Source organism: Trematomus bernacchii, unplaced genomic scaffold (assembly GCF_902827165.1).
Source record: "Trematomus bernacchii unplaced genomic scaffold, fTreBer1.1, whole genome shotgun sequence".
Classification (NCBI taxonomy): Eukaryota; Metazoa; Chordata; class Actinopteri; order Perciformes; family Nototheniidae; genus Trematomus; species Trematomus bernacchii.
In genome coordinates, this window is record NW_022987698.1 from 10493754 (window position 1) to 10505147 (window position 11394).

The 11394-nt window shown below is 36.8% G+C and overlaps 2 protein-coding genes across 2 annotated transcripts; one reads left to right on the plus strand and one right to left on the minus strand.

The window, feature by feature from the left end:
* The first annotated feature begins 1006 nt into the window (after nucleotides 1–1006).
* Nucleotides 1007–5508, plus strand: LOC117489913. Its single transcript, XM_034139494.1, has 6 exons — nucleotides 1007–1293; nucleotides 2037–2644; nucleotides 2755–2865; nucleotides 3224–3285; nucleotides 4415–4675; nucleotides 4879–5508. Exons 2-6 carry the CDS (start codon nucleotides 2047–2049, stop codon nucleotides 4915–4917), a joined length of 1071 nt encoding a protein of 356 aa, XP_033995385.1. The 5' UTR covers nucleotides 1007–1293; nucleotides 2037–2046; the 3' UTR covers nucleotides 4918–5508.
* Nucleotides 5509–8056: 2548 nt separating this feature from the next.
* Nucleotides 8057–10038, minus strand: rplp2 (ribosomal protein, large P2). Its single transcript, XM_034139320.1, has 5 exons — nucleotides 9921–10038; nucleotides 8757–8880; nucleotides 8605–8653; nucleotides 8418–8516; nucleotides 8057–8186 (listed from the first exon to the last, which is right to left on the minus strand). The coding sequence occupies exons 2-5, from the start codon at nucleotides 8877–8879 to the stop codon at nucleotides 8110–8112; spliced, it is 348 nt and encodes a 115-aa protein (XP_033995211.1). The 5' UTR covers nucleotide 8880; nucleotides 9921–10038; the 3' UTR covers nucleotides 8057–8109.
* Nucleotides 10039–11394: the final 1356 nt, after the last annotated feature.

Consider the following 11394-nt stretch of genomic DNA (forward strand, 5'->3'; position numbering starts at 1 on the left):
TTTACAAATAAGTCAAATATAGACAGACAAAAAGAAACATATTCAGAAAATGTACAACAATAAACCTGTTGTCAATACAGCTAACACAACATATATATAAAAAAGGTTAATTGCTCAAGTAAAATGTAATAATTCATCTTATTCTATACATAAGAACTATAACCTCAGACAATCCCTCTTGTTTTATTCAACTGTATATTTAATGGAAGACTATTCTACCTATAGTGTCTGCTGTTTACTGTTGTTCTCTACCATATGCAGACTTATTGCTTCTGTGTTATTATGTTGAATGATGTACCGATACTGCAAACCAGTATTCCATTAAAATTGATGAATGTTTATTGTGCGTAAAAGCCCATTTCAGAATCGTATTGAATTACTGGATTATGACTATTGATGCATTAATGTGTTCATCACAGCCGGTAAATGTGGAGTTTATTATATTTACTTTGTATACTGCTGCTGGATATCTTACCTATTATACAATTCCATCATTTATTTACTAGTTTCTTTTTTATTGTTTTGTTTTAGCTAACAATCTGAAGCTGTAAAGTAACTATCAGTTAAAGTTGTGATATAAATGTAGTGGAGTAGGCTAAAGGGTAAAATATTGGATTACAAAATATAATGGACTAAAAGTGTAAAGGAGCAGGAAATAGAAATACTCAAGTAAAATAACTCAACATTTTACTTCAGTACAGTAGGCTACTTGGGTAAATAGACATACTTATTTACATTCCCATTGAACATAATGTAGGCCTACGTGGGATGCAGTTTGTTAGGCTCACTCATGTTACATATTTCATTTCTAAGTGTTTTCAGGAAACAGCATAAAGACCTTTATATATATATATACAGTCTATGATCAAGACACATGGGGGTGTTTCTTCTAAAGCCGGTCTCTTAAAGGAAATGAGCTCCGCAGCACGTGCTTCCTGTAAAACCTGGCCCAGCCAGCGGGGAGGGGGCATTTACAGCAGAAGCGATATCTTCGGTGAAACTGTAAACAACAAGAGTTGAAACCCTGACGTCTGTGCGCTCACCTGCACACCAGGAAGTCTTACTTCCTCGTCCCACGCCCACTGTCATTTACAGTAGTGAATGTGACGTCATGCGGCTCCAGGTAAGGTAAGGAGGCAGGGACGTGTCCAAACATGGGTGGAGATTGCGAGCAGGTAGACGCTTTGCGCACAGTCCCGTCAGGAGACACAAGTTCACACTGTGTACCTGCTGAGTACTTACACGGATCTCTGCAGGGAGTCACACTGTTCCTCTGTTGCTGTAGGAGACGAGGTGAGTCCACAGATACAGAAATATGACACATTCAAAGACTACTGCACTACTTACTTCCTATTTCTCTAACTTAAGTGTTAAATGTTTTTACATTTCTGCAGCTATGACATCCAAAGAGTAGCACTGTAATACAATACATAGGTTAATGCAGGGCTCTTTCTGGTAACATTCTAAAGAAGTATATAATGTGTTAAAAAAGTATTTCTCTATGTAGTTTGATTAACTGTTTTATTGATAAATTGCTTACGTTGTTTTTTAAGCAAAAAGTAGTTCTAGCTTCCTGATTCCGAAACTGTGCTGTGATAATAAACTGAGTAGCTTTCGGTTTTTGCCTGTTGCCCAGACAAACAAGCTGTCAACAAGTCAACATTGGCTTTAGAGAAGTGTAGCTACGTTTACTTACATTTTTTAAGACCAAATGATTACATTTTAAATGTATTGTTAATTCAAAATGAAACAGTCCTTTGTTTCAACCTCTACGGCTGCAAATAAGGACAACTTTCATTATCAATTTATTTGCTGTCAATTTTGATTAATTGTTCATCCTTCATTTTTTTGGGGAAAAATGCCCAGATTGACGTCTTGAAATATATTGTATTGTCCGATGGAAACCCTGTCATATTAGCTCTTAAGGCTTTTTTCCAAAATGCTGCTTAGACCACACGTAATTTGTGACTTGAATTGGCAGAAAGTTCATTGCAAACCCATATGAACCTATTGTATGTTGTTTCTTTCTCCTGTAGTCTTTCCACAATGGAAACACAAACAGAAAAACAAAGGCCTCATAACGGCCAGTTGATCTATGTGCCTCACAAGGATACAATCCGCCTGCTGGAGGCGTACGTCCAGCGCAGCCTCAGCTTAAATGACGGGACACTGGGGCACAGGAGGGCTGGGAGGAAAGAAAAGTGGGTGACAATGCCAAGGAAGCTTAGACGACACTCCAGCGACCCTTCCTCTTACCTGGTCGATGGATTAAAAGACGATGGGGAAATTGGTAAATTTTATCCAGCTCAAACCCTCGTAGTTGAGCCCGAGAAACCTCAGAAGGAAATAGAGAAACTCACCAAAAAGTCTAAGAAGAACAAGAAGCCATCATTCTGGAAAAGCTTCCTTGGTTTATTCTCTCGAAAGAATAGTGAGGATAACGATGAAGAGGACAGTCCACCAGAAATACCAGAGGCCTCTGACACTGTGACCCCCAGCCAGCCAACTACTCCAGCCAGTTCACCAAAAAGAAAGTCCATGAGGAGGAAATCGTTAAAGAAAAGGTTCTCCAAAAGGCGGATATCTCTGAATAAATCAAATAGAATTAGTCAACTCAACTCTGCTGACATCACTCGAGTTGAATGTAAGTTCTACAAAATGTAACAAAATATATGATTCAATGTTCAAAAAAATTCAACCAGAATAAGTGGAAATATCAGATGTAAATTAACAAATAATGTATTGTTTTTACAGCTCTTGTCAGCGTGGAACCAACACAACATTACTACGAGAAGGTGTCAGAGGAACTAGAAAAAATTATCCACGAGGTACAAGAAAAAGAGGAAGTTAAACCTCTGTCTGATGGTGAGAAACTGTTTCTCTTCACTTTCCTTTAGCTGTGCCTGGCAGTATAAAAATAAAAATGCTTTAAAAGAGCATTTTTCATTTGACAGAAAATGTGGTGATCAAACAAAACAAGTCAGTTCAACTCACAACCCAATTTCTCTGATAAATGTAATGGGTTGAATATTAAAAGTTGTTTTGTCTTTGTGGAGTTACAAAACTTCTCCATCCTGTCATTTGTCTTGGCTTAGCATTTTAGTTCTGCATTACTATAATCACTCAAAGATGAATTTAATCCCTATAATGCCATACATTATTATATTAAATATATTGATTATACTTGCAAGCGGGAGATATAATCAGCTTTGTTTTCTCTCAGAGGAAGTAATCAACAGGATCATTGCATTGACAAAAGAGGAGGGTGATGCCATAGATGACAAGGTTGGTATTTATTGCTGCTTTGAGTAAAAAACAAGCTAGATGAAACTTTGTTTAGTGTTTGATAATTTGGAAATATTGACATGACTGATACTCGTAATGCTTCACTCTTTGGTTCTTCATAAGATTATATAATCTGTTAATTATTAAAGAATAACGATGGTGATCGAGCAGTTTCAACCGAAAGCCAAAGCACATCAATAAACCATGATCGCTGCTATAAAAAATTCTCAATGATAAGAAGTACAAACTCCATCACATAGCCTGATGTTGAATCAACAACCTGTTATACATTCGTACTTCATCATTCTATGTTATGTAGTGAGTAACATTTTCTGGTGCAATAGCTTTTCATTTTCTGATCTGATGAAATAAAGCAATTCAAAATCAAGTCTCGCCAAAACCGGTCTTGGTCTTGTCAGTGTTGGCTCGCTCCATACAGGAAGTAATCGTCAAGCACAAATAATTTATTACCAAACATCCACTCCTTTTTTCTCAAGAAGAGAAAGTAAAATCTAATAGATTTACTGAAAACATCTTGAGTATCTAAATGTATTGCCGCTGGAAATAGTAATGTTAGGGTCCAGAGCTCTTAAACAGTGTTTCTCAATTTAACGTGGTCTAATGTCAAATAGAAAAAACAGCCTTTTATAATTTTGTACATCACCAATCTGTGATATTTGGTGAGAAACTTTGACATTTCCTGGTGCAACAACTTTTCATTTTCTGATCTGTCCTCCTGACCTCGGCAATAAATCATCTAGCCGCAGAGAGACAGGGTGTGCCATATTGATAACAATAGTGGGAGTCATGAAGCCTGCAATCAAAACAAGCAGGTTGACAACACTTAAGCACATTAGTGATTCACTCTCTGTACATTTTAAAGAAAATAATCAGCAGATTAAGTGGAAGTGTTAAATGTCTTATTGTTAAACCTTGCAGGAAGATTACAGCAAATGTCCTATAACTTCAGTTGAAAGTATTACTAACTTTAGCTGGGAACCTGCAGGAATAATACAACTAAAGAAAGGCTATTTTAAGGTGTTTCCACATGAGTGTTTACTAGCAGTAAACTCCCTTACAGGTCAAAGTGTTCTTGAGTTACTGACAGTCTTCCTCTCCTTATCCCCAGCTGAAAGACAACCCCACCCTGAGCAGCTTCTTCCAGGGGATGTCGTACTCTTCCTTCCAGAAGTTGGCTGATGCGTATCTGGAGACGGAGGCGTTGCCGACCCACAATCCTCCCACGGTCCTCCCCACAGCACCTGAGCTTGTTAAGTTGGCCTTCACACTCGACTTTACAGCCAGGATAGTCGGGCTCTCCAAACAAAATATAGGTCACATCACCGGTCTGGGGAGCCGTTACCTTCAGGACCGATTCGAATACCAACAGGTAAGAATCCCACCTGTTGAAAAGAGATAAAATAGAAAAAACAGAACGGCACAGATAGACAGCTTTGGTGGTCTATTTTTGCTATCTTTAAACCTCACAATGATTCAGCTTCTGTGAAAATGGCAGTGCAACATAGGAACAGTCACAAAAAAGGAATCTGACTGCCAAAAGGTGTTTAAAAACTCTTCCTTGTCGTTTTTCAGGCATGTTCGGATCATCCAGTGTCGGACTATGATGACTGAGAAACATTGCTGCAAGGGAAGCGTTCAACTTCTTTCAGTGCCACAGATGTGGTGAAAGATGATGTCGCAAGTTGAATTTCCCCTTTTATGAACACAATGGGCTACCTAAAAGACATTTTAAGCTTTCAAACCACACATGGTTTGTGAGAATGGTCTGCTTTGTGAGAAAAAACGCATGTTCTCCTGCTGTGCCAGGATGTTATGTGAAAAACCAGTTTAATGGCTTGGGAAAGAGTAATGTGCACTTTTCAAATTGAAAGGAAAAATAACTTAAAACATAAGGACTCCTAGAACATGTAGCAGTGTTTCAGAATCCCAAATTGGTAATTCTACAAAAACACTCAAATGTGATGCTCTTTTTTACAAATCCATCATTGAGTTGTATACTTTCTGTACATTAATTTGTAATTATGAGCAATGTAATAACTGTTGTATATAAGCTAGACACCTCTGTGCAATATTTTTGTAGAATTTTTAATTGAGCTAAGCTTTATAGACAACTACACTGAAATGTGACATTTTTACAATGTTTGCAAATATGAATGCTGGCATTCATAGAACTCAAATTAAAAACATATTTAATTAAATGCTTACATTTGTTTGTTTCTTTGTTATTATCAAACCATAAGTCACTGTCATGATTCAATAGTTGGTAATATAACTTGGTTATCTTGAACTGTGCAATGAATAAGGCTTTCTTAAACATGCCTTGCTAATGGCACTTTTCTTCAAAGGTCAAATCTATTGGATTTATAAAAGGAAAAAAAAGATAAGATACGAGTGAACAACAAGATATTTTTTGGCACGGGGTCGCAGGATGAATTGTGCCAACAAAACAATTAAAAGATTTTTCAGTGAATGAAGCAAGCAGGCAATATTTTTTTTAGGGTTCACAAGTTAAAAAGATCAAGAAGCACTGCCCTATTACATAAGGCAGGCTATCGTGTCAAGATGTAGGAATGAACAAGACTTTGATTCTGCCACACCTCTCTAGTACATACTTTACTGCCTACTTTCTGAACTGCAGAGTCACAGCTTGCAGCAGGGAAGTTTTTGTGTGGAAGTGCATAATGCCCATACTGTAAATGCTGTAACCGTAAGCACAGTTAGGGTGGAGCAGCTAAACATTGATAGATGTGTTCTTCAGTATTATAATTGTTGACAGCAACATAATAAAGTCTGTCAGCTCTGTGCTTAAGGCATGATGGCGTGATGCCAGGAAGCCTTAGCAACAAAACTAAAGACTGCTTTATTAAGATCCTGCCAGATATAATGGGCTCACAGGGGATTCCTGTGCATTCTGCAAACTGGTGCTATGCAACATGTGTTCACATGCATCAGGGGGAAATAGGGTGGTAGAGCAAATGTAGAAAAAGATGGACACTTTTTTCATTGACTGCCATGTGAAATCTAAGCTAACTCTATCCTAACATAAAACATTCATGTTTCTTTACACTCAGGAGTTTTTCTATTTTATAAAAGATGATTCAACTTACTTTGTTAATTAATTCAGGTGACTGTTAGGTAGTGTGAGGAAAAAAGTGTTAGAAAAGTTTACATTTACAACATATTGGAGAAACTTTAATACTAATTAGTGCATAAATTAAACTGGTAAATATACATATTTATTTTTCTATTTTGTGCAGGGGAATTCAGAGATGTCTTTGTGTATTTTGGCCCTTTGCCTTGCTAAATCTTTGACGCTGCGTATGTAACACACACAAACAAAAGAGGCCATGAAGCAGGTTGTGGAATAATCTATGGTCACATTTCCTCCCAGGATTGCTTAAGAGTATAGTGAGAAGTTCAGTGACTAAATAAGTAGTTCAATCGAAATGTAGTTTGTATTAAATAACAAAAGATTAATTGTGATATGACTGATGATTCACATGTCATTTAAAACATAGCCAGGCTGTCAGATCAACACAAATACTGTGTCATAGGTGTTTTTCCCAGCAGACAGTTGGCTCATGGAGGGGAACATTATTTCTGCCAAGTTGCTTCCATTTAGCAATACACTAGGCTCCTGCTTCTGGACTGCAGCCATTACTAATGTTACCAGTTAAAAAACAGTGACAGACATCTATTAAAGCAAAAAAAGTTGAACCGTCTCACCATAAAATGTGAGTTAGAGCAGGGGTTCGTGACCCCCACTCGTGGGGGTCGCGGGATGATTACAAAATAAAAATTGAAAATTAACAATTGTTTTAAATTATTATTAATAACGTGTGCATAGACATTTTTCAGGGGCGGACTGGCCATCTGTAGAATTTCCCCGCAGCGAGGCTGACATTGACAATCCACTAGCGCAGTGTTTCTCAAACCTTTTCATACCAAGGACCACTTAACCAATAAAAAAACACTCACGGACCACCTAACTCTATCCAAACAAATATCCAAAAATAAAAAGGCCTGCTTCCCACTCTTAACAGTTTATAACAAATTACAGCCTAATAATGACAGCTTAACTTCTCTACATCGCCTCGTTCACACATTAAATCAACAATACAAATACAACTACATATTATATAAGCATTTAGTTCAAATAAGATTTAAAATGCTCACACGTTTTACACCTCTTATGAAATGTAGACTACATTTATTACGGAGTTTACCTCCGCTGTGGAACATAATTGTGTTACCTATTACTGTACAAGGAGCTTTAAAAAAAAAAAATGTATATATATATATATATATACACACTGACCATTAGTTAAAGGCCTGTTTAGCTGATGTTCAACAATAACACCTATGTAAAAAGAACTTTGCAATTACATGCGTTTTTTAGTACAAAAGATAACAGCCAAAGTGTCAGATAACTGTAAAGCGGCAGCTGTTTTGTATCGTGGTGGTCAGTTGGATCATGGTTTATCCCTTTAAGCCGCAGTCATTATGTGGTTTCAGCTTTCTGTCCAGCAGCAGGACGGAGCAGACCGACCACATGCAGACTCTGCGTTGCTTAATGATGGCAGGTTGCTCAGTCTGGACTATTTTTAGCCGACAACAAAAATAACTTCAAGCCTTTTAAGCCAGGCATTTTATTTCCAACTCCTAATGGTAATGTTTTGGGGAATAATAACGATTGCACAGTTGGTGAAAGTCACTTTAAAGTAATTGAAAATGACAGAAAGACAATATGTTGAGTGTAAACCTTTTACTTTTTTATTGCTTTTTAGAGATAGAGAATGCAGATTAATCGAAGAGTCCGAAGCCCATGTCTTCATCTGACTCTTCTGATTCCTCTTTCTTCTCCTCCTTTTTCTCTTCCGCTGGAAACGAGACATAAAAGACAACAATCACTACTACAGACAAATATCAATTACAATATTTAACAGCACTTTTGTTCAATAATCAACTTCAGGACTTCTACATGCCATCACAATTTGATTCATTTGCAAGGGCATTTAAGTATTTGCTATGAAAATACAATTTAAAACAATTCTACAGAAACTGAAAACATCTATTTATAAATTAAAGCTAATATTGAGTAGTATACACACCAGCAGCAGGTGCAGCCCCAGCCCCAACAGCAGCAGCAGCGGCAGCGGCAGGAGCCGCCACAGCACCACCTGCTGGTACGGAGGTTAACTTAGAGAGGCCTGTGGAAAAAAGGTAGAAACAAATGTTAGCCATCTTCCTTTAAAAACATCTTAAAATATTCAATGCATGTTTTCTAGAAGGGCTGACCTGAGTTCATGACTTCGTTGATGTCTTTTCCATTCAACTCGCTGATGACCTGCAGAGAAAAATAAGACTCAACTTTAGCCACAGAGCATATTCAGGAAAATAAAGCTCAACAGTTTTAAGATTGCATAATGTGAAGTTGTTAAATGGCATACTTTGTTTAAACGGTCGTCATCGGCCTCGATTCCTACGCTGCCCAAGATGGCCTTGATGTCTTTTGCAGAGGGGCTGGTGTTTCCACCGAGCACAGCCAGGAGGTAAGCGGCCACGTAACGCATTCTATATTGAAAGAAAAGTTATTAAAGATGATGGGTTAACAATGTATATGCACACTTTCAAGGTATACAACTTTGGTGTCTCAATCCTTATTTCCTGTTTGTTCCTGTCTCAAATTGTCATTATCTTTGAGTTAGACATTTGATTGGATCAAAAAAAGGATTGTAAATATGTCAACTTGGACTCTAGTTATTTGTGATGTGAAATTTGAAACAAATATTTGACATTTTAAAATCATTGTGTGAAGATAATTAAAGCAATGATACATAAACGATTTATTATACTCTGTTGACAAATATAATCGAATTGAATATTCATTTATCTTCTCTTATTGTGGTATAATATACGACCAGCGGCCATAATCATGTGCTTAATAATAACAACTGAACTACTATGAAAAAGGGCCCACGTGTATTTTGCAGGGATGTTATTACCGATAAAGCCCACTGTTGCAGCATTGCTTGTAATCACTACTAGGAAGCTGATATTCATGCTTTCCACGCAGCAGGGTTATTTTTAACTAACTATTGCGACGTCGTGGTGTACGTACCTTGAGTAAAACCGTAAGAACACATTACTCGGGAATATAATAGGAGTTGTTCCTCAAGAATAATATACATTTTCTGAATGTGGAACGTTATTTATCTCTCTGATGAATATGTTTGGGAGGAGCCCAGTTTGACGTTAGCTTAGCTATAAGCTTTAGCTGTCCGTACATTGAAACGATGCTTAGACCTCCAACACAGTCACATCAAATCAAGAATCACAGGCCAGTGGTAAGATAGCATTTTACACATTTGAGCTGTCCTTTCTTCTTCAGAAGTGTCACCATGTTTGGCTGTGATGCATTCAAGTTAAAGCTAATAGGGACAGCATGGCGGACCAGCGTCTCTCACTGTCCTCCATTTTTGACAACAATATTTATCTACTGCGCCACATCTTTCAGAAACAAAAAGCAATAGTCGAATACATGTACCATTAGAAATAATATATACAGTATCTAATCGACATTCACGGTTTAAGTTATTCACATTTTGACTTACTTTAAGTCTTAACAGACACGAAACGTCGGTCACGCTAGAGAATCCAGAAGAGGGGAAGAGGAAGGGCCGGGATTTGAGAGGAGTGAAATTGCGTCGATTTGATTGGCCCGCTGGAGTGACGCAGTCCATGATTAGAATACACAAGTGAATGAAATCCGCCTTATATCACCACACTACTGTAGCCTATGTGTTAGTATTTAATCAACAAAATGTTAACATTTTATATTCCTATATTAAATAATGGCTTATTAGAGTGATGTTAAACCTTATCATGATTGAGTGCTTTTATTATGTTCTATAAGTAATGCTTTAAGAAGATCATCTCCATTAAATACAGTAGGCTATATGAAAACAGAATAGGCCTACTACCAAGTGTCCAGTAGTTCAGAAAGTATTCAGGTGATTCACTAATAATAAGTGCAACAGTTTCCTCTTAAATATACTAAAATAGTACAAGTAAGATGCATGAAAATAAAATAATTAAGTTGAGTAAAGTAGGTTACCTGAAATGCTTAAGTACTAAAGTACAGTACATGTGTAGATGTACAGTCTACCACTGGAAGTATGTTGGAGTATATGTAGTTTGTATGATTTTCTGTTTCTTCTCGATTTTTCTATGTCCCTAACCTTTGTTTATTCTTTGTGGCTTAATTGTTTTTCTTGTGTATAACAATCCTGTATTATCAGTTTTGTGTAATGCAGAAGTATATTCCCGGTAAAATGTAACCTATTTTAACTATTAAAATAACCCACAATGCATCAAAACAGTTTATTTTTATTTTATTTTTATTATATTGTTAGATTGTTATTAGGCCTACTAATGTATTTATATGTAGCAGGATAATGTTGTGGTTGGTATAAATGGATATTATTTAATAATTGGGGAGGTAATACACAACAAGTTAAGTAAAGTATCTACTCTGATACTTAATTTACAATGAAAAAAAAATATTTTAAGAGTACAATAAAAGATGCATTTATATTGCATGTTGCAATGGCTTTAGCCAGAACAGAATCCTAACTTGATCAACAAAAGCAGAACAGTATATGACAGAACAAGGATCTGGTTAATTGCATACATTATTTATTTCCGTAGATCCATCAAAAAACATAGTCCAGAAATCATTACATTGCTGTATCTCTGGTTAGGACGGAGCTATAACTCTTTACTGGCCATTTGTTATTTAGAAAACACACATAAGATAATACATATAATTGGTTACCCTCTTTTCACAACCTACAATTCAAACAACTCCTCCTGTCTTGTCTGGGTAAAGAGCCAGTTGAACAGAAAGACCAAGCAATCTGACACAAACTCTGCAATCACTTTCACATTTGTCACATACCACATTTTATAGACAAACTCTCCCAGAAACACAAGGAAAAAAATGACCAAGAATCCGAGGAAGATGCGGTCCATATGAAAGTTTGCCTTTTGTCTAAAGGTCTTCTGCTCCCAAGGTATGGAGCGCTG